Source organism: Podarcis pityusensis, assembly GCF_964106645.2.
Source record: "Podarcis pityusensis genome assembly, chromosome: 5".
Taxonomy (NCBI): domain Eukaryota; kingdom Metazoa; phylum Chordata; class Lepidosauria; order Squamata; family Lacertidae; genus Podarcis; species Podarcis pityusensis.
The window spans coordinates 27,417,691-27,444,246 of NC_138032.1; the positions used below are offsets into that span (position 1 = coordinate 27,417,691).

Consider the following 26,556-nt stretch of genomic DNA (forward strand, 5'->3'; position numbering starts at 1 on the left):
TCCTGCATGTGTGTGCAACTTGACACATGTTCAGCAGCTAAGCTCAGCCACTTTAGTGACCTGCTCTGCATATACTTTTAGTTCTGGCTCCCTGCTTGTGAAACAGCTCTAAATTCTGTTGCATTCGACTGATCTGTGTTGGCCATTTATCATGGTTATATTGCTCAATGTCTCGAGACTTGTAAGTTCATTCAGTACCGTAGGTGAAAACTGCATTTTCTGTAGGCATGTATGCCTCTGTGACATGCATGCTTCATCCCAAGTGAAGTATTTGCTGAGGTCCAGTCTAAGGGCCACACCAAGAAACTTATTTCAAGAGTTGTAACCATATTAATACGCTACCTTAAGCAAGGGTGAATAATTCAGAGACACCAACACCATTCATGATAATGCGGCTTAAGCAAATGGCTGAGGAGCCACTTTGGTTTCCAAAACAAACACTTTTACAAACCTTTTTCATGTTACCCCCAAGTGCAGGATACGGTGGTTTGTTGACGTGGTTCCACTGTACAGGTACACGAATCATCTCATAGAGCTGGAAGATTACTAAAGCATCAGCAAGGTCACTGGTCAGTGTAGGGAGAGGGAGAGGGAGAGAGAGAAAACATATATATTTACACAAATAAATTGTATGTTTCCTGAATGCAGTCAGTAGTGTATCCAAGTAAATTTCTGAGGCTTTCATTGCTTGGTAATCCTCTCTTTTCCTCCTAAATTATTTACTTACTTATTTACTCACTACCACAGTCACTGAGATTACATATATATATATTTATACCCTGTCCTCCCCGGCCAAGACCGGGCTCAGGGCAGCTAACATCAGGTATAAAAACAATTGATTAAAATACAACTTAAAAACAGGATTAAAATACAACTTAAAATGAAGCCTCATTTCAGTGGAAGCCCAGATTAAAAACTGTTTGGGAGGAGAAAACGTCAAATCTTCACCAAGGCCAACTATCCAGACTGGTCCTACGTGGGCCAGAAAAAAGCCAGGGAAGTCCCCAAATAGGGGTTCCATCACAGAAGGAAAAGGAAAGAGGTGGAGGGGATCAGGCTGATTCCAAGCCAAAGGCCAGGCGGAACAACTCTGTCTTACAGGCCCTGCGGAAAGAAATCAGATCCCGCAGGGCCCTGGTCTCATGAGACAGAGCGTTCTACCAGGCCAGAGCCAGTGTCGAAAAGGCCCTGGCCCTGGTTGAGGCTAATCTGACTTCCTTAGGGCCTAGGACCTCTAGAGTGTTGCTATTTATGGACCTTAAGGTCCTCCGGGGGGCATACCAGAAGAGGCAGTCCTGTTCTGAATCTGGCAGTCCCAGTTCTGAATCATAGAAAGAATAGAATCATAGAATTGCAGAGTTGGAAGGGACCAGGGGGGTCATCTAGTCTAATCCGGGACCGCCTCTCCTGGTATGCCCCACAGAGGAACTTACGGTCTTCAAATAAAAACATCTTGAAGGTCCCAGGCCACAGAGAGGTTAGGCTGGCCTCAACTAGAGCCAGGGCTTTTTCGGCTGCGGCTCCAACCTGGTGGAACGCTCTGTCACAAGAGACAAGGGCCCTGCAGGACTTGACATCTTTCCGCAGGGCCTGCAAGACAGAGCTGTTCCACCAGGCCTTTGGTCAGGGTGCAGCCTGACTCCCTCCTTTGGCAATCTTTACAAAACTTTAGTTTATGGTTGCCATCAATTTTGATTTTAATTAATTTTTATAATGTTGCACTATTTTAGTGTTGTTAGCCGCCCTGAGCCCGGCTTCGGCTGGGGAGGGCGGGATATAAATAAAATTTATTATTATTATTATTATTATCCCCTACAATGGAGGCATCTTTTGTAAGGCTCAAACCCACAACTCTGTGATTAAGAGTCTAAGGCTCCACCAGCTGAGCTATACCAGCCTATCATCTCTAATGATCAGAAAACAGTACTGTGTTATCATTGATCCAAGCAAAACTAAGTCCTATAAATTACAATATTTTCCAGTGAGGGTTACACCACGGATCAGTTAAATGGCCAGTCAAGAATAAAAATATTACCTGTACAAATGGTTAATGTAAGGAGTTACACCCAAAGAATTCATCCAGTTTCGGAATGTTCTTTCTTCCTTACTTTCTCCTATTGCAAAGGGTACAAAATTTCTTAGATAACACATTTTATATGTGCCATTACTCTGAAAGAATATAAAAGCAATGTATCTTTTCCTGAGAAATAATCTCTTCTGATCTGGCTTTTAAAAGCTCTGGGTACAAATGGAACAGGCATCACAAGGCAGAGGGGTGTTTTCTCTTTCTATTAAAAAATAGTAATTTCTCATGACACCAGGTCTGGGTGGGCAGTACTATCCAAAGACGTAGTTGGTGAGGAGTGTAAGAACTTAAAATCATAAAACCAAATTAAAAGTACTTAACATATTTGTATATCAACACTAGTCCACAGAACTTTGGAAAGTATATAGGGGGAAACAGTATTTCCTACTCTGCAAGCGTAATTTGAGTTTAGCAGAGATACAGGCTACCTAACGCAATATTACCTAATGAGTACACTGAGGGGGCATTTGAACCTTGATCTTCCAAGTCCAAGACCCCTACTTAATTCACTATGCCACACTGACATTGCTCAATACCATTTTCATGTTAAAGTTATAACTCTGTTTATATGGCATACATATAGGGCAGATTGACTTTGGGAATTCCGCTGTAGATGAAATTATGTGGCGTTTGATTTCCACACTGTCCTTACTGTTTTGATCAAAAGCACCTGATTTTGGCTGTGTACACACCATGCATTTAAAACCCATTTAAAGCACATGACTTCCCACAAAGAATCCTTGGCACTGTAGTTTCACACACACACACACACACACACACACACACACACACACCATTCCAAGTTACAATTCCCTGCACCCTCAACAAAGTACAGTTCCCAGGATGCTTTGGGGAAAGTCATGTGCTTTAGATGTATGGCATGTATGCAGCTTAGTATTTCTCAGTGGGGCTCTCTGTGACCTGCATCTATTTAGAATCAGGATGGAATGAGATGGTTGAGACCCAAGGTGGGAAAACACAGAACGTACCACTTCAAATTGCAGGCAAGGGATTCCTATATGAAGAACTCCCTGAAGATATAAAACTAGTATTATAGGGAATGATCTGGTCAACAATCTGTCTCATTGATGTGCAGTTTTTATTGCAGGGTGATGTTTTTACAAGGGTGAACATTCATAACTAGTGCATCCCGCTGTTGACTAAAATACTACTACAGCCAATTCTATCTTTTCTGTATTCTTATCACATTTTGCTACATGTGTAGACATAGCAACTATTTTTCTCTTTATTCTGTATTACTCTGCCCTTCTCTTTTATTTGTGCTCATTAGGAATTATATAAATATTATACTATGCCACTGTATATAATCTTTATTATTACTTTTTTTAAAAAAAACACAGTGACATCCTATACATGGCTACTTATCTAAGTCCTACTAAGTTCAATGGGGCTTTTCCAAGGTAAGTAGGTAAAGGATTGCAGCCTAATTCAATATGTGATGTGTAGAAATTAAATATTTAAACAATGCTGCCTAATTTCAACATATTTTAACCAATTTCACGTTGTGAACAGTAAGCCAAAAAATAAAAATTGCCTTATGTGGCAACCTTATACAATTCTTTCCTCAAGGCTGTTTCTGCTCAAATTGAGAAACGTTACATTTTCTCCACATGCTTACTTAATTGAGAAAACCTTGTGATTTTAAAATTTGGACTACAATGTATTTTGGGATCAATGATTAAAATGAGCTGTGTTGATATGCTTGAGATATTTTTTTTAAAAAAAATCTCTAACTCAAATGTATTTTGAACATTTCACAGACAACTAACAAACGCTTCCAGGAAAGCTTATTACTGAAAGCATAAGAAAGGAAATATGTAGAACTTCACTCAAAGTAAGAATTTAAAAACTGCATGCTGAACAATGCCAGAAAAATCCACTCTAGACCAATAGCAGCAATAGCGTGCAAGTTGAAAGAACGTACTTCTGATTAAAAGGAACCAAGGAACTAAGAATAGCACACTGTATTTAATATGCCACTCTAAACAGGATTATTCGTTAAAAAGGAACCTAAGAATTCTTAAGCTTTTCACCTTTTTGAAAACTGGCCAGCTTTCCATTACCTCCCTCCCACTTCCTTTTCATTGTTCAGAATATACCTTCTGGAGACACATACTGAATTTTATGTAATGGAAGGGACAAATAATAGAAAACAAAAACTGAGCTGGAGCACCATATATATAGCCAACATGCCCTATGGCACTTCTCTTTGTGTGACTAAAATATTATGCAGTAGCATTATGCCAATAGAATAAAGAAGAGAGGGCATGAGTCACTGAACAATATGGCACACCTCTCTCTCTCTCTCTCTCTCTCTCTCTCTCCTCTCTCAGTGGCACAATGCTAGGTACAATTTAATTTATCAAAAGGCTAGTCAGTAACAACACATCCCACAATCTTTCTGTGGAAACAGAAATAAGAATCTTTGGGCATAATTGCCAGCTCTTGTTTCTCTGTGACAGCAAAAATCCTTGTTTATCCATCACCAATACAAAATCTAAAACACTAGAGCAATAGCTTGATGCATGAAAGGCCCCAGTGTCTAAGCAGTGTGGGAGAAACACTACTGGATGCTAAACAGTCTCGCCACCAGTAAGGCAGACTATTTTCCCTTCAGTCAATTGGTCCTATTCACAGTTGTATTTGTTGTCTTTTTATCATGCCCTTCATCACAATGTGATGACAAGGTGGGTTACAAACAAGATAAAGCAATCTCTAAAATAATAAAACAATATAAAATATAGCACTGCTACAACTGCTTCTTCTCAATGCAAATACCAGTAACGTCACACTTCTATATCATTAAATGCCTGGTGGAAGTGTGTGTGTGTGTGTGTGTTTAACAACAGAGAGAAGTTGCAGTAGAATCCTAATGCCTTGGAAGACGATGGCATTTAGACAGGACATAAAGACATACCCAGAGTATAGCTCTGGACCAGAGGAACTCAAATCTGTATCATTTTACTGTATTTCTAAAAGAGTATTCATGAAATTAGAATTCGAGCCAGCTGAGAGAAAGAAGAGACACTGTATTGTTCCAGAGGATGAAACTGTCCCTATTTGTGTGTCTAAAGTCTTGACTCTCCTTCAGTCCTTATTTGTGAGACTCCAAGTCACGGCTCCTAAAACAGCCCTGTTATGTATGAAAACAGCCTTCAACCTTGCATTTATATAAGAATGAATATTTTTCTTTCAATTGTAACGGCATATTAAAAAGAAAAATAGGTTATATGACCAGTGTAGGAGGATAATTAGGGGGGGAAAGCAGTCATAGAAGGGAGGGAACGAAATCAATCATCTCAAGATAAATACATTTACAGGCTAAAGAAAAATACTAAATACAGTACCTACATTAGGAGGAGTCAAATCTGCATTTCATGAAGAAAAATGGGAAAATTATAAATGGTCAAATTATGAAAGCTCACCTCAGAAATAACTATAAAGAAATGGATGTGCTCATCATTCATATAGTAATATTTGACACACACAAAAACCCACTACAAAATGCAGGCAATGAGGATAAAACTGGATGAAATGCTGGAAGAACAGTGATCAGATGTTACACAAACACTTTCTTCTTCTTTTAGTTCAAAGCAGACAGAAAAGCTTGAATCATATTGGGGAAAAGGTGTTTTAACAATTTTGCTATTCAGGGTCTCTTGAGGGACTCACAACAAAGGACTCATACAGAGACAAGATTATAATATTTGAACATCAAACAATAACAATATTCTCTGTTAAAATATATAATGTACATAAATAACCCAAAGCTATGAAACTGAGCACCGTCCTCCCAAGTGCCATTTTTCAGGCCATTACCACAGAACCTTTCCACCTGGTCATTATCAGTACCAGTTGCTTGGTTTTAGTGACAAGAGAGAGAAAATGGTTGCTGTTCACTTGTCTCAACTCCAACAGCAGTCTTCTTTAAAGGGCTGCAAGTGCCATAGCCCAATGTGGAAAACAAAACTCGTAGGCCCTTTGTAACAGAAAAAGAATATAAGCTTATAGTTTTGGGGAACTTCACAACTCATCTTAAATTTTTAAAGAAGACTTCACTACTAATCTGCTCTTAAGATTTTAGGGCTTTGTAGAGAGGAGGCAGCCAAGCATCCTAGCTGCACTGAGATAGTATAGCTTAACTGCCCATAATGCTGGTTGCTCCTGCTAGGGAGGCCAGAGAATTTCAATGAAAGGAGTGGTGGAAATTTTGCTTGTTCAGTCTGTGGTTCTTCCTCATCCTCTGTTTGAATCGTTGCTTCATCAGCTGGTTCTACTGCTAACTGGACTTGACTCCATATGCATACTGGCTGCAAATTTATAACCAGTAATGAAACCACAACATTTCTACAGTTTCTGCTTGTAGTCTGTAAACAGGTAGGTCTCCCTCTTATTGTTCCACTATTATATGCACCACTGGTTCCCGCTGATCAGCAAACTTTCATTTTCACCTAAAACTAAGGGTCACCAGCTTCCAGAAATGACATACAGGATGCCAAAGTGGTTATTAGTCAATTAATTTTTTGCAGCTTGTTTGGCAGCAAGATAATACGTGTATCACAGTCTTCAACTTAAATCTTTTACATACTGTTGATCCATCATCACACCTTGTCCTTTTTCTTTAACTCCAAAACACAAATCAATAGGCAATAAAGATGGTCTCCGCTTAACATTTTTCTGGTCCTCTAGTGTTCCCAACATGTTCATTCAGGTATGACTGCACCTTTTCACTGGATGTCCACTTGGGTAACAGGAAGCTGTGACTACCCCTGAGATTTGACCCAACTTTGATGCAAAAGTAGCACCTTAATCACTATGGCTTCTTTTAGAAAACCCATAGCGACTGATGAAGATGTTCTACAATACGTTAGCAGCTGTTTCGGGCATTAACTGATCATTTTGCCACTAATACATTCCCTATTCCTGCACAATCTGGCTCCAAAGTTAAGTTGTCTATTTGAATGAAGCCTAGCAGAGAAAAAGTCTGGATATGTACCAGCTACGCTGCTTTTTCTATGTTAGCCTTTCTTTTACTAGAATGCTCACAGGTCTGACATTTCTCCTCTATACTCCTCTATACTCCAGGCTAGTAAAAATGGTCCCAAGCCAGTTCTACAGTTCTTTCAAATCCACTGTGGCCTATTTAATTATGAATTCCCTCTGGTGCTCTAGCATGATGAGTGTAAGGAACTACCAGCTGTTCAATTGTCTCTTCCCTCAACTGTACTTTCCTGTGTAGGACTCCTGGAGAAACAAAAAAAAAAAAAGGCTACTCATGTAGATGTAGTCTTGTCTCATACTCTTCTCCTTTTTCTTCCTCTAAAGTAGTTTTACACCCAGTTTCCAGGAAATGAATCACATGGGCAATCTATTTGTCACTTCCCTGTAGCTCCTCCAATTTATAGGTCTAGAATCGGAGGGATCAAGTTTTTCAGGCCAAGTATATGGATTCTCAAATGATGGTGCTATACCGTCTTCTTGTTTTACTAACCTTGTTTTTCTAGATGTTACTGCTTCTTCATTAGAATTATCTGTCCGAGAGCCTATCAGCACTTCATGAGTTTGCATTATTGCTTTACGAATTTCATTATTCCAGACAGTCTTCTCAGTTAAAATACTTTATTGGGCTCTGCCTAGCAACACACTATTGTTTTACATTTTCCTTGTCATTTAGTGGCCCTTAGTGTGGCTTTCTTGGCTCATATTTGCCGTTTCTGATTTATAGGCAATATTGAAGTTGTACAGTGACAAAGCTGCCACCCACCTGCATCCAGTTTTGCAGTCTTCACATATGTCATGAGACTATTATTTGTCATCAATCTAAATTATGCACCATATTTAAAAAACAAAGAAACTGATCACAAATAGCCCATATTAAGGCAAGAAATTCTAATTTATGAACTGGATAGCTGCATTCAGTAGAAGTCAGTCTTCTGCTAGCATAAACAATGAGTTGAGGTTTTCTGGTCTGTACCTGTCAGAGGGCAGCTCCTAGTTCAGTGTGTCATGCATCAGAAAGAAGAGTATATGGAAGTTTTCCATCCGCAAACCCAAGAACTGGTGCAAAAGTGAGATTCAGTTTTAAAGTTTCTCAAGCATCTTGGAAATTTTCATTCCATCTATCTTCAAGTATTTGTCCTCCATTCCATTTCTTCCCCTTTCCATCTCCAGCAAGCAAGCAATAGAAAGGTCTTGCAAAAATGGAATATTGGTCTGCAAACCCCTGGCAGTATCCAGTAAATAATTATAATAATAAAGCTGTGCAATTCTTTAATAATTTGTACTGGCCATGCTGTGATATCATGTGTTTTCTTTTTATCTAGGTGGAATCCATCCTTAGAAGTAACATGTCCCAAATATTTTATAAACGTTTGAAACTGTTTACTGTTTGAAAGTGCTAACTTCAATCAACATTTCAGAACTTTCACACTTCTTTACTCACAAGTGGCTGAAAAAAAATCATCAAATCTTCCAAGAATGCTACTGTCTCAGTGAAATGCATGCCATGTATGACACTTGGCATAACTCTCTGAATGGTAGCAGGAGTGTTTGTCAACTGCCAAGCCAATTCCAAATGGTATGGTGAAAGCTATCACTTTGCCCAACTGAGATCTGATAATATCTGCCTTTGAGGTCCAACATGGAAAAGCACTTTTGCCCACAAAGCAAATGTTTCTTCCATCTGAGGCAGTGGGTAAGTGTCTTCTCAAGCCATGCTGTTGAGTTCTCTGCAGTCCACCACCATCCTAATGAGTCCATTTCTTATGCTGCAGGAGCACTGGTGAGGCATATGAGCTGCAGGCTTCCTTAATCACACCCAGTGGCACAAGCATTGTCACAAATCTTCAAAAGCATAAGGTGATACCTTTCTAGCCTGTCCTTTAAAAAGCACATCACTTGTGAGCTCAATTTTCCCCAGTGAAGAAACTGAAACTCAGAGGTTAAAGCTCTTAAGCGTTTGGGGCTTTATTAGAGAGGAGACAGCCAGCCATCATCCAAACTGCATGCAGTGCTATAAGCTAACTGTTGACAATGTTGGCTGCTCCTTGCTTCAACTCTCTTACTGAGCATATGCAGGAACATCCTTCCACCAGAATTCATAAAGAAATATGTATCAGTGGATTATATTTACATACCACACTGTTCTAAATTGTTCTTGAGGCTGCTATTTGCCATGTTGGGGAGAACCTACAGGCACCAAACATATTTCCCCCCATTGTTCAAATAGCTTCAGGGCAGGCAATTTAGACCCCAAAAGGGGGGATAAGAATTAGACACCCCCCTTCACATTGCTGCTTCTCCCCTTGACCAGTCCCACCCTGACAACTGCTTTGAACATAAACAACAAGCAAAAAAGTAGGAACAATTATGGTTCTCTGAGTATCAACTTTAATTTGGCCCTGAAGCTAGAAAAAATGATGCTTTGCTTTAGATAAACTACATTTGTGTAGATGGCATAATCTGTAGAAGGATAACTACTGTATTACTTAGAAGGAGTAGATAACGACCACATTTGGATGATCATAATAAACTGAGATAGGAAAGAGCCTCTTTGCTCCTTTCACTGTACAATCTGGCAAACCACCCAGGAAGTCTACTATTAACTACACTTTCTCATTTTGTCCAAGCCAGGATACTCTGATTACCGGTAACAGCTTCAGAACTGTTAAACCAGTTTCAAAAAGTGGCTTCATAACCTGGTTTTGAAGTAAGGAAATATTTCCTCCCAATGCAGCCACCACCAACTAAAAAGCAATATTCATTAGGACCACAATGGAAGAGGATAGTGCAAAACCTCCTCTTCCTACCTGTTGTGATCTCCCCAGTCCTTAGCATAAAAACTGCATATTAAATGCAAAGACACATTTAATACCATATCTATTTGGGCCCTCACTTTTAGCATCTGAGCTCCGTATTCCTGTCATGCAGGGAAGGAGGGAGAAAGAAAGAAAGAAAGAGAGAGAGAGAGAGAGAGAGAGAGAGAGAGAGAGAGAAGGCAACCCAGTAACAGTTCAATTAGTACTGGGCAGTTGTGCCATGTTTTTCTCAAAAGTTGGCCAGAGCACAATGCCGAATGATCAGCCACAGTCGGTTTATTAAAGGATAAAAGGCAGGCAAGAGATTCAAGACAAAAAAGAAAAAAAGAAAGAAATCACTTCACGCAATGCACAATTAACTTATGGAATTTGCTGCCAGAAGAGGTAGTGGTGGTGCCTGGCTCAAGGCCAGACTACACAAGATGCTATTAACATGATTAGCAATTGTGTGGATGAATGTCTTTTTAAAAGAAACTCCAGGTGCGGACTCAATCCAGATGGAAACCTGGCGTTGAGGGTATTGGGCTTCAGGCTTTGCCCCCTCACCTGCTACAAGCTGGGAATGTGAGTCTGAGTGCAAGTGAATGAAAGAGAGAGAGAGAAATCTAGCTGAGAACACAGCAAGGCGCAAAGGGGGTTAAAGGCTCCTTCCCACCCACAGCAAGGCTCTCATGTCTTCAATGGAAAAACAGCCATTCACACAATTGCTAATAGCATGGATGGCTTATCATCTGGGTAGGGCCGTAGGATGGCTTTGAAACAGGACTAGATAAATTTACAGAGGACATATCTATCCCATGCTACTTGCATTATAAACGAATGGGACATTCAGGTTTAGAGGCCTCTGAATAAAAGTTGCTGGTTGAGTAACAGCTGGAGTACGTTGTGGCCTTCAGGCCCTGTATGCATGCTTTCCAAAGGCATCACACTGGCCACTGTTGAAAAGACTATTCTGAAGTGGCATCTATTGCACCACAGATCATCTTATACCCATTTTTATGTATTTTACCTATGGACTGCATTTATACAGCTGCCCTATCACTGGAGTAGATAATTCAATAGGAGTTAACAGGTGGCTTGTATTTTCTGTGAAAACATTTTGGAAGAGAAGAAGAAGAGGAGATTGGATTTGATTTCCCGCTTTATCACTACCCGAAGGAGTCTCAAAGCGGCTAACATTCTCCTTTCCCTTCCTCCCCCACAACAAACACTCTGTGAGGTGAGTGAGGCTGAGAGACTTCAAAGAAGTGTGACTAGCCCAAGGTCACCCAGCAGCTGCATGTGGAGGAGCGGAGATGCGAACCCGGTTCACCAGATTACGAGACTACCGCTCTTAACCACTACACCACACTGGCTATATATCAAGGAAATTCTGAAAATCTCAATATGAAATAATTGAGCATTATTCATCATTCTCTAATGTCACTATCAGTGTTTGTTACATTAGCTCACCTTCCAGTAAATTGACATCATAAGAAGAGCTTTCGGGCTTCTGCAGGGCAGGGTACGTATTAAAGAGATTTGCAACGAAGGCCATGTTAAGTTTAGGATTGCCTGCAACCACATCAGCAGGAGTCACAAACTGTTTGCAGCCCAGTTTGTCTGCCTGTTGAAGCATATATTCAGCCCTCCTCAGGTCATTTTTTTCCTTGAAAAACAATATAAAAAGTAAACCTCACACTTCAAAAAATACTAATTCTGACATTTTATACAAAATAGCTACATCTTAATATAAGATTGCGCTGAACATAAATTAAAATTCTAGATCAAGTTGCAGACCAGGAAATTGTTTAGAAACTTATTTTATTTCAGAACCTTTTTTTGGTTTCATAACATTTCACTGCACAGAAAAAGCTTGGCTAACAGCTTATTACAACCTAAGCCAACCAGGTACACTGTCCAGATATTTCAGACTACAACTTCCATCAGTCCCAGTCATTACTGCCACGCTGGCTGGAGCCAGTCCAAAAAAGCTAGAATGTACAAGGGTTGGCAAATGTTGACCTAGTGAATCTGCCAGGCTTAAACGTAGCCCACGAACAATGTATTGAAACCTGCCAGAAGCTTAGCAGCTGCCCATTTTTACAATGCTGGCCACTTAGCAAAACCAGTAGGTTTGCCAATATCTTGGTACACAACAATACATGACTGCTGCACTGCATTCAACCTGGTGGGCAGACTACTTGTTGGGCAGGTCTGAATCAAAGCGCAGTGCAAGGTTCAGAAATAAAAGTGTGAAATTACACCTTATTGGAAACACTGGAAGCATACAAAAACCTAAGTATTTCTCTTTTGGAAACTTCTGATTTTTTAATAAAATCACCTGAACAATTACAAAATGCTGTCAACAGAGTTATGGCTCAGTTCAATTTAGTAGATGGCTCATTTTAAAAGCAATATCAACTTAAAGTTCCAAAAGTCCAGACCTTAGCCAGCTATACACAAGATCCATTACAGATGCTCTACGAGTTCTGTGCACTCTGTTGATCTGTGCTTGTAATTCAAAATGGTTTGCACCTGCTTGGTACAATGACATTCTGCAAACACACACACACACACACACACACACACACACACACACTTACATTGAGGCCTGAAAGATCAATAACAATAGCTGCTTCTCCATTGTTGCTTCCTTTTGGTGCGATTTGATTCAGCAAATGGTAGTAGGCTCTTGAGTCCTGAAACGAACAATTGAAAAAACCTGAACAAAAGTCCTTGATGCACTCTGACGGGCAGATACTGAGAAAAGGAGAGTCATATTGACATCAGCTGCAATAGTATGTTTTAGCTCTCATATAAACTCAACAAGAAAATAAGATTAATTTAGTTCTTCCTGCACCAGAAAGGAACAGGAGAAGCAAAAAACTAGTATTATTTTCTGTTGGGAGCCGCCTAGAGTGACTGGGGAAACCAAGCCAGATGGGCAGGGTATAAATAATAAATTATTATTATTATTATTATTATTATTATTATTATTATTCAACAGATAGCTACTTGAAACTCTTGCAGAAAGCAGAGAATAACAAGGGTGAATGGCAATGCTGTGATAGGCCTAAACAGTATCTCTCTAATTTTGATTAAAATGCAGCTATAAAAATATTTCTTTTATAGTCTTGGCTAGTTCCAGTTGAAAGGTTCTGATTCAAAAGTGTTTTGCTTTTATTTGAGAGATCAAGCTATACCTTAATGTCTTGACTAAAGTTGCTTATTCTCTTCCATCCAGCATTATCCAGGTGGTAGTTAACCCAACGTAGCAGGAGTTCTTCTGGAGACAGTTTCATTAATTGTTCTAATTCTTCCCCATCACTTAGCAAACCAATAAGAGCTGCAAAAAGTTTTCAGGAAAGCTGGTTTACTTCTTTACTTTTTAAAATCATTTAAGATTTCACATATATTTCTCAAACTTTAGACACAAATCAGACAAAAATGCATGCTTTATCATGTATTTCAGACATTATATATTATTACCTTCATTTCTGGAGATTTCTATATCAGCAAAAAGCCCAACTTTAATGATTTGCCACAACAGTCCTAATACCAAATGTGGCTTCCCGTCTTTTAGATCTTGTGATCCAATATTGACTACTGTACAGCCAATAGCTGATGCAGAATTTAGTGCAAGATCTAGGTTTTCCTAAAAGGAAAAATAAAAATGCATTTTGACGTTGACAATAACTACAAATGCAAAACATACAAGTATAATAAAATGGTAATGAGGAAAAACAAAGGATGGGTGGTATCAAAGTAACATGTCCCATCCATGCAAGTATTTATGCTTGCACACATCTCAAATCTGCTCTGGAGGATTGGGGGAACCCCTAGATCAGATTTAGGGGGTGCCCAGGGAAGTTCCCATTGTCCAAGCAGAAATCCTTGTGCTGATGGGAACGTGACTTAGTTCTACTTTGCACTGACGCGGATGGGGCTTCTAGCAAAGATTTGTATGAGTTTTTCAGAAAGTCATTTGTTGTTGTTGTTGTTTAGTCGTTTAGTCCTGTCCAACTCTTCGTGACCCCATGGACCAGAGCACGCCAGGCACTCCTGTCTTCCACTGCCTCCCGCAGTTTGGTCAAACTCATGCTGGTAGCTTCGAGAACACTGTCCAACCATCTCGTCCTCTGTCGTCCCCTTCTCCTTGTGCCCTCAATCTTTCCCAACATCAGGGTCTTTTCCAGGGAGTCTTTTCTTCTCATGAGGTGGCCAAAGTATTGGAGTCTCAGCTTCAGGATCTGTCCTTCCAGTGAGCACTCAGGGCTGATTTCCTTAAGAATGGATAGGTTTGATCTTCTAGCAGTCCATGGGACTCTCAAGAGTCTCCTCCAGCACCATAATTCAAAAGCATCAATTCTTCGGCGATCAGCCTTCTTTATGGTCCAACTCTCACTTCCATACATCACTACTGGGAAAACCACAGCTTTAACTACACGGACCTTTGTTGGCAAGGTGATGTCTCTGCTTTTTAGCTTTTTAGAAAGGCTTTTTAGAAAGTCATTAAGCCTTTTAGAACGTCATTAAGGTAACTTAAATGATGGAAATCAATGGTATCTGAATAACTATTCCAGTATTATCTTCTGAAACGCCTATCCTGATCACTAAACCAGATGGAGCATAGGCACGATCTGTTATTGCTACTTTTACCTTGTTAGTCATTAAAAGAGCCATTGTCAGAAGACCCCAGAGAACATGTACTCTAGGGTTTCCAAATTATTTCTATAGCAATATAAAAATTAGACATGCTTTGCTCTGTAAATGTAGTATCCATGTAACAAAACTGTTTATTGGAGCAATACAGGGTCATACCACGTGGCACAAATTCACAATGGCTTTGCAACAACAAAAAATGTAGAAATGTTCTGAGAAGCTATCTATAATCAGAGGTTTGAATATCTTAGTTTTCGGGAAGTGGTAGTTATAGGGCTACAACAACAGATGAAAATAAAAGAACTGGAAATTTAAACTACAGTGGAACCTAATTTCCCAAACGCCTCAGTTGTCGAACGTTTTGGTTCCGTTTTTGAACGTTTTCCGGAACTTGAACGTGTGACGTGGCTTCCGCTGAGTGCAAGAAGCTCTTGCAACCAATGGGAAGCCACGCCTCAGTTGTTAAATGTTTCAGAAGTCGAACCATCTTCCGGAATGGATTATGTTCAATAACCGAGGTTCCACTGTACCACAATAATGCACTGTTCTCATTTTTTATTTTGCAAAGTACTTTCAAGCAGTCCTTCTGAGGTAGATTTGAAATACTTAGGTTAGGGTTGTGCTGTACTCACAGATATAGTGAATGGAGTAAGCTTCTTCTTATTAATAGCTCTTTCATCAATTGTATCTGGTTGGGATAAGTTAATCATTTTGCTAGGGAAGAAAAGGGAAATATTTAATCACAACTTTCTGAATTTTTTTTATCAGTCTCATGTAAAGGACAATTTTAGCCTTCAGCTACTTCAACAATTAAAAGGGATTTTGGCATACCAAACTGGGTGATTATTTCTCCATCTATAGCATAACATCAATAGCATAAAATCTACTACTGGGAACTGTAGAATCAATTAATGACTAACATACTCTGATACTTTACAATACTTTCACCTGACTTCTTTGAAACCTAGGACAGAAAGGCTGCCACATAACAGCAATCACTTTTTAGTATAGAACAAGGCAAGCTACAGATGGGGTGAAATATCAGGCTGTGGGGGTTCCTCCTTCACACACTTGAAGCAACCTCAAAGCCACTTAAATTGTGCAGAAATGACATGTGGTATTACAATTCTTTGTAGCCCATGCCAATTCAGACTGCAGGTTGGGGAACTGCATGTTTGATGCTCCTCCAGCTTCATATATATATATATATATATATATATATATATATATACACACACATGTATATTATTGCTAGAAAAGAAGGCTTGCATTTCTTCAATTAGTAAAATATATTTATATTGTTGTTTCTAATAATTATAACCTGCTTTCCCCCTTTACAAAGGAGCAGATCAAAGTGGCTTACAAATAAAAAGCAACAATCAAGTCATTATAAATACATTCACTCAATCATTGAAAAATGTAGGTTAACAAAACTGAACGTGCCAGCAAAAGCAAAAGCAAAAACACAAAACAGTACTAAGAAACCAATGCATGAAACATCAGCTTGCAATTTGAGCTTTTTTTGCTGAATAAATGCAATCTACCTGATTGTCTCAATGGAAAAAGTGAGACCAGCAGACACTATGGAACACATCACCACGGAGTGTTTGCATATTATATTTTTTGTAAACATTATGTGAACAAAATGCATGGCTGACTCACTGCTCATGATAGGAGAGAAATAAACCATGAATGCAAGCTTATTTATTTGAAAAAGCTATACACTGCTTACCTACAATAGTCTATAAGTTACAATACAATTAGCCCTAAGTCAACCACTTCATGGTTTCTTTCTTTCTTGGTCATGACTTACTGCTACATACGAACAAGGCCACTGTCATTTATATGTAGATACAAAAGAGACTGATACCAGCTAACAGCAATTATTTATAATTGCCTCTTCTTGTTTATGAAACCACCACTCATGCAGTGAGTGCCAACAGCTATATAACAAAAAAACAAGCCTTCTAAGAAACCAGAAGGGTATAATAGCATGTTCAGGGGAACCCCGAGGCTTGTAGAAATACAAAAATGAATAATAAGAAGGAAGAAAGCACGAGGAAGCAAAACAAAAACAAAACACAGTCCAATAAGGACCACAGAATGCACTGTCTGTTGTCTGGGGGACAGGGAGGGAGTGATAAATTGGGAGAAAGGGAAGCATTAGGTGCCCTGCCTGGAGGAAACAGGTGATTGCAACCCTAAACAGGGGCATTCTTTTTAGCCTGTAACATTTTGCTGCAGCTCCCACCTTTTATATTCTATTAAGGAGTATGTGGGGCAGTGCAGAAGCTTCAAAATGAAGGCAACACAGGCTTTAATTCCTATTCATTTCATCGAGAGAAATAAGAATGCACTTAGCTGTCTCACTGAAAATCAGCGAGTTCTCATCATGCTTAACTGGATCATGCTTCATGCGTTTCAACATGAAAACTCACCAGTCAGCTTGGTTTTTTGTGATCTTTTTTTTTTTTAAACCCAACGTAATGCTAAACATACCAAAGGAGGATGCCATCAGCAAGTGACTTAAAAAGGCTATCATCTGTTGGATCCATAGGGAGAAGGTGCTTACAGTCTGGGTCATCGTGAAGAGCCTTGTTTATCCAGTTAACAAAAGCAACCTTTTCCTCCTCTGGAAAAAGAAAGAGAAAAATCTTAATCTAAAAACCAGGACAATTACAAAACATAATCACAAACTGAAACTGAAAGGGACTCAATGGTCCATCCAGTCCAAGACTTGAGGAAAGAGATTCTATAGCACAATTCTTGGGCAGATTGTCCCACTTCTGAACGAGTGGTTAGGAAGTTGTAATATTTCTCATATACAGCTTCTCCAGTCTATCACAGGGTTGCCATACGTCCAGAATTTCCCAGCCATAGGCAGTATTCGGCCCTCGTAAGGAGCATCCAGGCGGAAAATGCTTAAATGCCCAGGAAAATCAAGGCGTCTTATGGCCCATGCTGGAAGTGTAGATTTTAACAAATTTCATTAAAAAATAGCTTAAAAACCTCAATTGATGCATTCAGCGTCAAATGACCACAGAATGCTGGCCATTTTGGCTGGTGCTGATGACAGCTTGAACCCAACAACATCTAAAGGACATCTTGTTGTCTATCCCTGATGTAGAATTTATCATGGTCCGAATAGCCTTATGCACCAAGGAATACGTGTATCCAGAGAATACTTTTAAATTATAAAACTATAATGTTACTCTGAAAAGTGAACTTTAGCATATAGTGATTTAATTTTTGTTTTAATATTTGCTCTGGCATACATATCAGATTCTCCAGAGAGTGCAGTAAGAATTATTGAGAAAATCCAGCAGGTCAGCCTTGAAATATCAGCACTTCAGCCATTTTCTACTATTCAATATAAATGCTACCTTTACTTCTACAGGATTTTTTTATTTGAACAAATGACAGGTTATTTACCTGAATAAGAGTGTTGGGTCCCCTCGCTAGAAATTGGTGATGTTCCTCCAATTGCAGTAATTCCCTTTTTCTTGTTTATGGATTTCCGGAAGGATTTGCTAATATCTTTACTTTTCAGTTCCTGAATAACCTGGAACAAAACAGAGAGGAACAGTTTCTACATGCCAGACTCAACAACAGAAAATATGATGCACAAGAGCTACCCGAGGAAAGCGCTTACCTATGTACAGAGGCTAGGGGACTGCATTGAAAAATTCAGAGAATTATGAATTTTGAAGGATAACTGCGTATAAAGTTGCATATTGCTCTGGAAATTTCTAATTGGGCAAGTTCATATTTAAATGCAAACAGAACTTAATTTCTCTCACACTCCTTCCACCTTCCAATCCTTTTCCAACCAGTTCAAATAACCACTTAACCCAACCACAGTATGTTTTAATAAAGTTGTAATGTCAAATCAGCAATGTAGGAAAAGGGAAGAAAATAAGAGAAACGAGAGGGAGGAAATAACTAAGCGGGGTGAAATAGAAGTGGGCAAGTGTACATCTTCCTGGAAGGGACTCTATAGAATAAGGAAATATATCACTAGTGCAAAATATAACACCAATTTCTTCTCTCTCTCTCAAAAGTGCATGCAACGATACTGTTATTTCAGATTATGCTTAAGCAGCACTTTGATTTTTTTTTAAATGATGCAAATATGTTTAGGATAATTTTACATTATCGTTATCAGCTAAAGCTGCATAATAGAAGCTAAAGCTGCATAATAGCCAATCAACTATGTAACCATTAAGCTCTTTTTCCTTTCAGACATTACTGGAGATTGCTAATTGCAGTCTATATGGTATATTCACCCATCATCCCGTTCAATTATGCAAGCCCTCCCTATCTTCCGATGAGACACTTTGAAAAGTTCCATCTTTTAATAGGCTACATCACTCCTGCATCATTAATCTTTAAAATGCACTACTTTCAAAGTGCTTTTAAATACTATTAAAAAACAAAAACAGCACAGGTTAGCTGTCACCTTGTAAAAACAAAAATGCTCTGCACCGCTTTTATGAAGTCTGAAAATATTACCTGGTTGATAAATGTTTCTGTGTTAGTCCTGGGCTCTTATAACACATCTGTTAAATGGCTAGTATCCAGAACCAACCAAGTAGTTTATTAATACAAAAAGAGCAGCAACACAAGTGATACTCTTATTCATGTCTACTCAGAGTTAAGTTCCACAGGCTGCAATAACAGCTTATTTCTATGTAAGTGTGTACAATGGTACCTCAGGTTACATATGCTTCAGGTTACATACGCTTTAGGTTACAGACTCCGCTAACCCAGAAATAGTACTTCAGGTTAAGAACTTTGCTTCAGGATGAGAACAGAAATTGTGCTCCAGCGGCGTAGCGGAAGCATTAGCTAAAGTGGTGCTTCAGGTTAAGAACAGTTTCAGGTTAAGTACGGACCTCCGGAACGAATTAAGTACTTAACCCGAGGTACCACTGTACAAACCTGCAGCCTTAAGGAGTAATCCAATACTAGAAATACGCTGCCTGAGGGGCTGTAGATGGTGGAAGCCCCTCTATGCCCTTTGCACGCCATATATGCCACCAACGTAACAGACCAATACACACCCTACCAGCACATCTGATGTGCTGGTTAAAGTGTGCCAAACAAATGGATGAAATAGAGTTATGGGGAAGATCGGGGCAGCATGGGCAAAAGCATTGTGGTTTCCAGTAACTGCTTTCCAGTTCCTGCTGCTAACTGTGGAGGCAGAGCATAGCAATCATGGCTAATAACCATCAATAGATCTCTTCTTTATCTTCTGAGCTAAGTGCATGTAAGATTTGGCAGCTATTGCATCCTCCCTCCCTCTCTCTCTCTCATACACACACACCCTGCCAGCAATGCTTCTTATATAGGATTGCTCAGTTTGTTGTAGCAAAAGCAGTAAAATATTCTTCCATCAGGTTGAAGATCAACACATTTATTGTGGCATGAGCTTTCACTGAAAAAAGTCTATTTTAGCGGATACATTTGATAAAGAAGTATCTTCCATTTATTATCAGAACTATAAACCTTTAAATTGTTATTCTGAGTGTGTCTGGTCACAAGCTTTTTCTTCCAAACCCAAGAGCATTTATGAATACCAGTGAATGTTATGGAAGCAGGAACCCTATAGCTATTCCTCAACTAATGTAGCAGGCAAATCCATTCTTTTACTGCTCACATTCCTGGTGTGCTGATACAGTACATAAAGGTGTGTTGTGTAAAGCAAAGCTACAGTATGTAACCCAATATGCTTCTAAAAGCACAGTTTAGTAATGGCCTCATGCTTCATTTATAACCAACAGTACTAAACTAGTTTACTATGGGTAAACAACAAAGCCCGAGAAAGTGGTTCACTTACTGATACAAATTCTTCGAAGTTGATTTTGCCATCCTTGTTGTTATCAGCCACTGCTATAATTTTTTCTACAATTTCCCGGACTTTATAGCCAGGCAAGGGAAGGCTTGCTTCTTTGAAAAGATCCTGAAGTTCGTAATCACTGACATAGCCACTGTTATCAATATCTGTAAAGATAAAATATCATACCTGAGGAATCACATGAACCTACCCAGAGCCCGTATTCATCATTCAAGGCCCTTAGTTGTGTGCCTCCCCCAAGGGGAGCTACAGAAGGTGGCAACATGAGAACAGGCCTTTTCAGCAATGGCTTCCTGGTTGTGGAATGCTCTCCCCTGGGCGCAACATACATGATTTTCCCCCCAACCTGCTGTTTTGTACAAGTCAGGTATATTGGAAAACTTGTATATCAAATCTTAAAAAAAAAGGCTGTGAATAGAATGGATCTCAGGCTTCTGGAACTTGTAGGAGCCACTACCTTATTTTTGGGTGACCCTGTTTTCATTCCAGACTGACAGCAAACTCAGGTGGCTGAGTGCCTACTAGAGAGAATGGCAGCCCCTTTTCAACAGTCAACTAAAAATGGGGAAAAAATCTAAAGTTGCTGTCAGCTTCCTCACTCCTGCCAGAAGATTGCCTAGCTGTCTCTTGAGATACTTATGCCTTCCTATATTGACAATGGACAGCTGACTGTTTTTTAAAGCAATGAATGTTATACTCTTTCTGGGTACCTTATGTTGCCTTATTCCAATTCTAAAAGCTCAATTTTCACTGAAGTATAAATTTTCAGAGGCTATTTTAAAAAAGAACACAGCATGCTTGTTGTCTGCAAGCCTTGTGGATAAAGGGAACCTAAAGAAGCCAGAAGCTTTCTGAAACCATTTCAGAAAGCTGAGCCCTAAAGGTGTACGAAGGAGAAGAGCAACAATTTATAGCCTCAGTTAAGCATGCTATTGATTTTTCTTTTTTTCAAGTGACAAAATTATCATAACCTTTAGCTGTAGAGTTATTTATTAACAGTGGCCTCTACAAAATAAGCAAGTATCACAAAGTACAGTTCTCTTGAACTACAAATGAAAAGCAGTGTGAGGAAGGAAGGGAATCCAAAAAGATTAATCCATAGACCTTCAATTGCTTCAAAATATTAGTTTACATTCTATTATAAATATTGATGGGAACTGTGGTCTTTGAAGTGAAGCTGGATATAATCAAGATTATTATTCGCAAGAAAAAGCAGTGAATTGGGTTGGATCTGAAGGTTCCCTTCCACTGATGGAAGCTGTCCTTCCATTGGAGAAATGAGAACCTAATCCAAATTGACATATTTCAAATAAATGCAATGTTATGCATTCAAAATCAGTCCCCCCCCCCTTTTTTTAAGAGAGAGGATATTTCTTCCCCTCCCCTTTGGCATGTGTAGCTAGCACATTCAAATGTCTTTAAACTAAAGGGACAGAGACAGCCTATGAAACACTCAGGGCGGGGACTATGGCATGCTTCTTTAAGTGGCAATCTGTTTGCCCATCCCAGAACAGGACAGCTCAAAGGGCCTGCAAAAGCTCTGCACACATACCTATTTTACTGAATGCTTCTTTTAGTTCCTCCAGTTCCTCACGAGAAATGGTTGTTATGTTATTCTCCATCTCTTGATTTCCAGTTGTTTTCAGTTCTTTATTCCTGAGGATAATCAACAATACATGTAACAAAGTATACTTTTAGATAACTGAGCAATGGAACTGTGCAGTAAAAGTATTCTGTAATTAATATTATATCAATTAGTATTTCCAACCTATGCTATTTTGAGTTCCTAGACACCACTACCAAACCAGGGCCAGTACATGCTTTATTCCCATAGTTCTCACCATGCAGATACAACTTTATCAGTAACAACAGCTGGCCCAATGAATGTCTCCTGAATGATGACAGACGCAGTGGTGTAGTGGCAATTTAGCAGTGCAGGAGCTCATCATGACAGCCCCTATAGCCATGACCCCACAGACAGTCCAAAAAAACAGGGAAGGGTCATGGCTCAGTGGTACAGCTTCTGCCTTGCAGGCAGAAGGCCCCAGATTCAGTCTCCAGCATGTCCAGGTAGGACCAGGAATGTTCCCTACCTGAATCCCTAGAGACCCTCTGCCAGTTAGTATAGACAGTAATATGCTAGATAGATCAGTGGTCTGACTCAACATAAGGCAGCTTCCTGAAAAATGCAGCAACTGTGCTGATCCAAGATATATTACACCACTCCTAAGAGCAGCACTAAATTGCAGCTGAGTTACAGAACAGTAAGTTGGCAAAGGGCCACACAGCGATCAGCACGTTGGACTTTGGCTTGGGAGCCTGGGCTCACACCCGTGAATAGCCATAATGTTCACAGTCGCACCTTAGGCTACTCACTGACTCAACCAAGCCTATCCCAGGGTTACTATGAGAAGGGGTGGCGCTGTGGTCTAGACCACTGAACCTCTTGGGTTTGCTGATCAGAAGGTCGGCGGTTCGAATCCTTGCAATGGAGTGAGCTTCCATTGCTCTGTCCCAGCTCCTGCCAACCTAGTAGTTTGAAAGCACACCAGTGCAGGTAGATAAATAGGTACCACTGTGGCGGGAAGGTAAATGGCATTTCCATGCGCTGTGGCTTCCATCACAGTGCTCCATTGCACCAGAAGCAGTTTAGGCATGCTGACCACATGACCCGGAAAGTTGTCTGTGGACAAATGCCGGCTCCCTCGGCCTGAAAGCGAGATGAGCACCACACCCCATAATCGCCTTTGACTGGACTTCAACTGTCCAGGGGTCCTTTACCTTATGAGAATAAAGTGGGGTAACCCACACTCGTGTGCCAATCTGACCTCAAAAAGAACATAAGAAGAGGCTGCTGAATCAGGCCTGTGTCCTGTCCTCTCAGAGGTCAACAACAAGTGGGACATGGGCACAACAGCTCTCTCATTTGCTGCTTCTGACAGAAGAGGTGGAGCACATCCATCATGCTTAGCAGCCAATGAGAGCCTGATCCTCCTTATTCTCTCTTAAAGCCATCCAGGTTGGTGGCCATTGCTGCCTCTTGCAGGAGTGAATGCCAGTTTAACTATACACGGTGTATAGGGAAGGGACAAAAGTTTTTCTCCATCGACTTTCACCGTACCAGACATAATTTCCATCATGAACGATGAGCAAGATAAAGATGCGTATGTTAAACTGCAAAGTAGCGCACAATCTGCTATTTCATATGCTGGTGAAGCTCATTACAAACCGACGACAAGAAAGCAATCTATATTTCCCAACATATCTTTTAATATGACACTTTTGTGTCTCTTAAAATAGTGCAAGAAAGGCTTTCACCAGGTAGATGAATAAATACAGCAGATGGTGTAAAACAGGCACGTCTGAAGTCCGTTTTGGGGGCCTAATCCGGCCCGCTGGTCGGTTTAATCTGGCCCCTGTAGCAGTTTATTTCCTGGGGTAAAATCCCCAAAAAAGGTCAACAATCCTAAGAAAAGCTCAGCAACTTTGGGGTACAATTGTAAAAAAAAAAAGCTCAACAACAACAAGGTTCACTTCATCAAATCTGGCCCTCTTTTTAAAAAGTTTGGGCACCCCTGGTGTAAAATCAAGGTCAGTGACTACTGCAACATGTCCTTGATAAATAATGGTCATAAATAGCAGATTTATTCCCGACTCTCCCACATATAACTCCACTTTATTAATTACTCTGCAATGCTTACTCAATGTTTTTGAATTATTGCGACCAAGAGGGGCACTCTTGCACTATTGTACAACAAAGGCAGGAGTGGGGGGCAGAGATCTGGAACTTTTGTGGCATGAAAAGTTACAGCAGGAAGTTAAAAGACATTTGCTGATGTAAAACAAGGCAGCATGACTGCCCCAAAACTTTCACAGGGACCACTGAAAGCAGGATCACATATAACTGCCCCAATCCTACTGTATTGGCCATTTGCATTTTTTAAAGCATGGTAATTTATGCAATTAATATAATATCACATCTAGCCTGGCCCTTAACTGCCAAAAGCTATGGAACAGAAAGATTAGCTCTAGGATGCTTTGGGAGCTTTTATTGCAAGAGAAAACTGGACAGACCACTGGCAGTGATGCTTTATGTACACAATGGGGTGGAGGAGAAAGTACAGGCAAGCTGCATAATATGAACCAATAGTTGCCTCCCAACAATATTATTCTTTTCCTTCCCTTTATGCAAACAAAATAAAACAAAAATAGTAATGTTAATATGCACATGGCTCATTGTCTACTGCAGACACCAAACTGAACACAAATGGTGAATAGCGTCGATGATGATCTCAATCAGTTTATCTATAGAAAAACAAAACAAAACAACCACCAGGGTAATTTAATTGTTAAAGTTGTTATTAGAGACCCTTTTCCAGATGACCCAACACTGAACTTTAGGCAGGTAGTGAATGGGGAAAGGGCTTTTTTGTGGTTGCACCCCTAATTCTGGACTGTTCTCCCAAAACTGTTCCTTAGGCACCCAGCTTGAGGAACTTTAACTGGCAGACTAAAACTTTTCTGTTTGTCTAGGCCTGGGATGCCCAACATGGGACCCGTGGGCTGCAAGGCACCCTCTGACACCCCACTTGGTACCCAAGGCCACCTGCCCCTCCCATTTAAAAAAATAATAATAATTGAGGAGGTATATGGGGTTGTTCAGCTGAGCAGCTTGCCTTCGTTTTTCCCTGAGTATTATTTTTGGGAGTGTGTGCAAATGTTAGTAAGCATTATACAGGTAACAATCCAAACAGCAAATATAATTTTTTGTCTAAATAATATTAGAGCTATTTGTAACAATTTTTAAGCAATGATCATATAACACTATGCTCTGACCTTATTGGGATTAAAAATACATTTTCTAGAAATCACATCTTGGGGGAGTTGTGAATTTTCTGTCCCATTATTCTGTCATTCTTTTGCTACTTACACTAAAATGATTCAAGGTGCGATCTTGGAGTATGATTTTAAAAAAGAAAGAAATGAAAGGGGGGGAGAGAACACAAGTTGCAATCCTACGCATTTCCACTTGGAAGTAAATCTTATTGAATTTATTGGACCTTCTGAACAAACATTCTTGAGTTTGTGGGCGTTTCCTGAATGGGCAATAAACCTAGCTGCAGAAGTAGGGTTTGCTGTAAGTGTTTTGCAGTTTGCTTGTGAAAAGCAGAAGTACTGCAATTGGGACAGGCAGGGAGAGAGAAAGTGAATGCAGAGGGACAGAAAAAACTGCAAGTTGGTGGGAAATGGAGTATTTTGCAGTGCTGGGCATCCTTCTGGGGATCTGATGCAAGTGAGCAAATCTGCAAGTTTGTTTGTGCTAACATGAGGATTAGTATTAGTATTAGTGCAAGGGGATTTATTCATCTCTGAAAAACCAGGTGGGCTGAAAACAATACCTTTCCAGCATCTAGTGCCATGGGCAATGCTCACCTGAATTCAGAGAACAGAGAGTGAAAACTATGGTAGTTCATTTATTGCAGCTGTTCACAGAACAAGGACCAGGAACTGTGCCATCTCATCCGATACTTTAATTCTGCAGGAAGTACTTTGATAACACTTTGCATAGTTTACGAAGACAAGACACATTCATCTCTTATGTTTTAAAGATCTATACTACACTGTTATTGTCAAAAGACGATTATTCATATAAATAAAACTCAAGACAAGCAAAAGAATAAATGTGATTTGCATCCTGTTCTTTGCACGACACTCATCATCTGTAGTGGCTACATTTTAAGCATGCTTGTGAGAAAGTTCCATTACAACTGTGCTTCCTGTAAGTAAAACTTGGCTGAATACCACTCACTGGCTTTAAACTCCCAGGTCCATTTCCACAGTCATAAAACACTCAGTCCAGAGCAGGCCCATTCAGCATTTTAATGGGTTATCACAAACTAGCTCTTAACTTTCACCATCAGCCTCTCTTGACTTACACCAGAGAGGTCAGCAACCTTAAATCTGAGTCTTAAAAGAAGCCAACTGGAAAACACTTATTTATTACCCTCAATCCTTAAAACAAATTTTGAAGAATATTCCCTGTTTAAAAAACAAACTTAAAATCTTGGGTGGCCTACAAAGACTTCTGAGAGAATAAAGCCGCTATTAAAAGGGGCGGGGGGGAGAGA

General features: G+C 39.8%; 1 protein-coding gene across 1 annotated transcript in view; it reads right to left on the bottom strand.

The window, feature by feature from the left end:
• Nucleotides 1–26,556, bottom strand: part of PLS1 (plastin 1) — a 54,706-nt gene that overhangs the window by 13,727 nt on the left and 14,423 nt on the right. The window contains exons 2-12 of the mRNA XM_081007985.1: nucleotides 21,981–22,084; nucleotides 20,411–20,574; nucleotides 18,001–18,130; nucleotides 17,068–17,200; nucleotides 15,201–15,282; nucleotides 13,396–13,561; nucleotides 13,110–13,252; nucleotides 12,510–12,605; nucleotides 11,377–11,572; nucleotides 2,036–2,114; nucleotides 452–566 (exon numbers count right to left, since the gene is read on the bottom strand). Coding sequence (XP_080864111.1) covers nucleotides 452–566; nucleotides 2,036–2,114; nucleotides 11,377–11,572; nucleotides 12,510–12,605; nucleotides 13,110–13,252; nucleotides 13,396–13,561; nucleotides 15,201–15,282; nucleotides 17,068–17,200; nucleotides 18,001–18,130; nucleotides 20,411–20,574; nucleotides 21,981–22,050 — 1,374 coding nt within the window. The 5' untranslated portion in view covers nucleotides 22,051–22,084. The remainder of the gene's footprint in view (nucleotides 1–451; nucleotides 567–2,035; nucleotides 2,115–11,376; nucleotides 11,573–12,509; nucleotides 12,606–13,109; nucleotides 13,253–13,395; nucleotides 13,562–15,200; nucleotides 15,283–17,067; nucleotides 17,201–18,000; nucleotides 18,131–20,410; nucleotides 20,575–21,980; nucleotides 22,085–26,556) is intronic.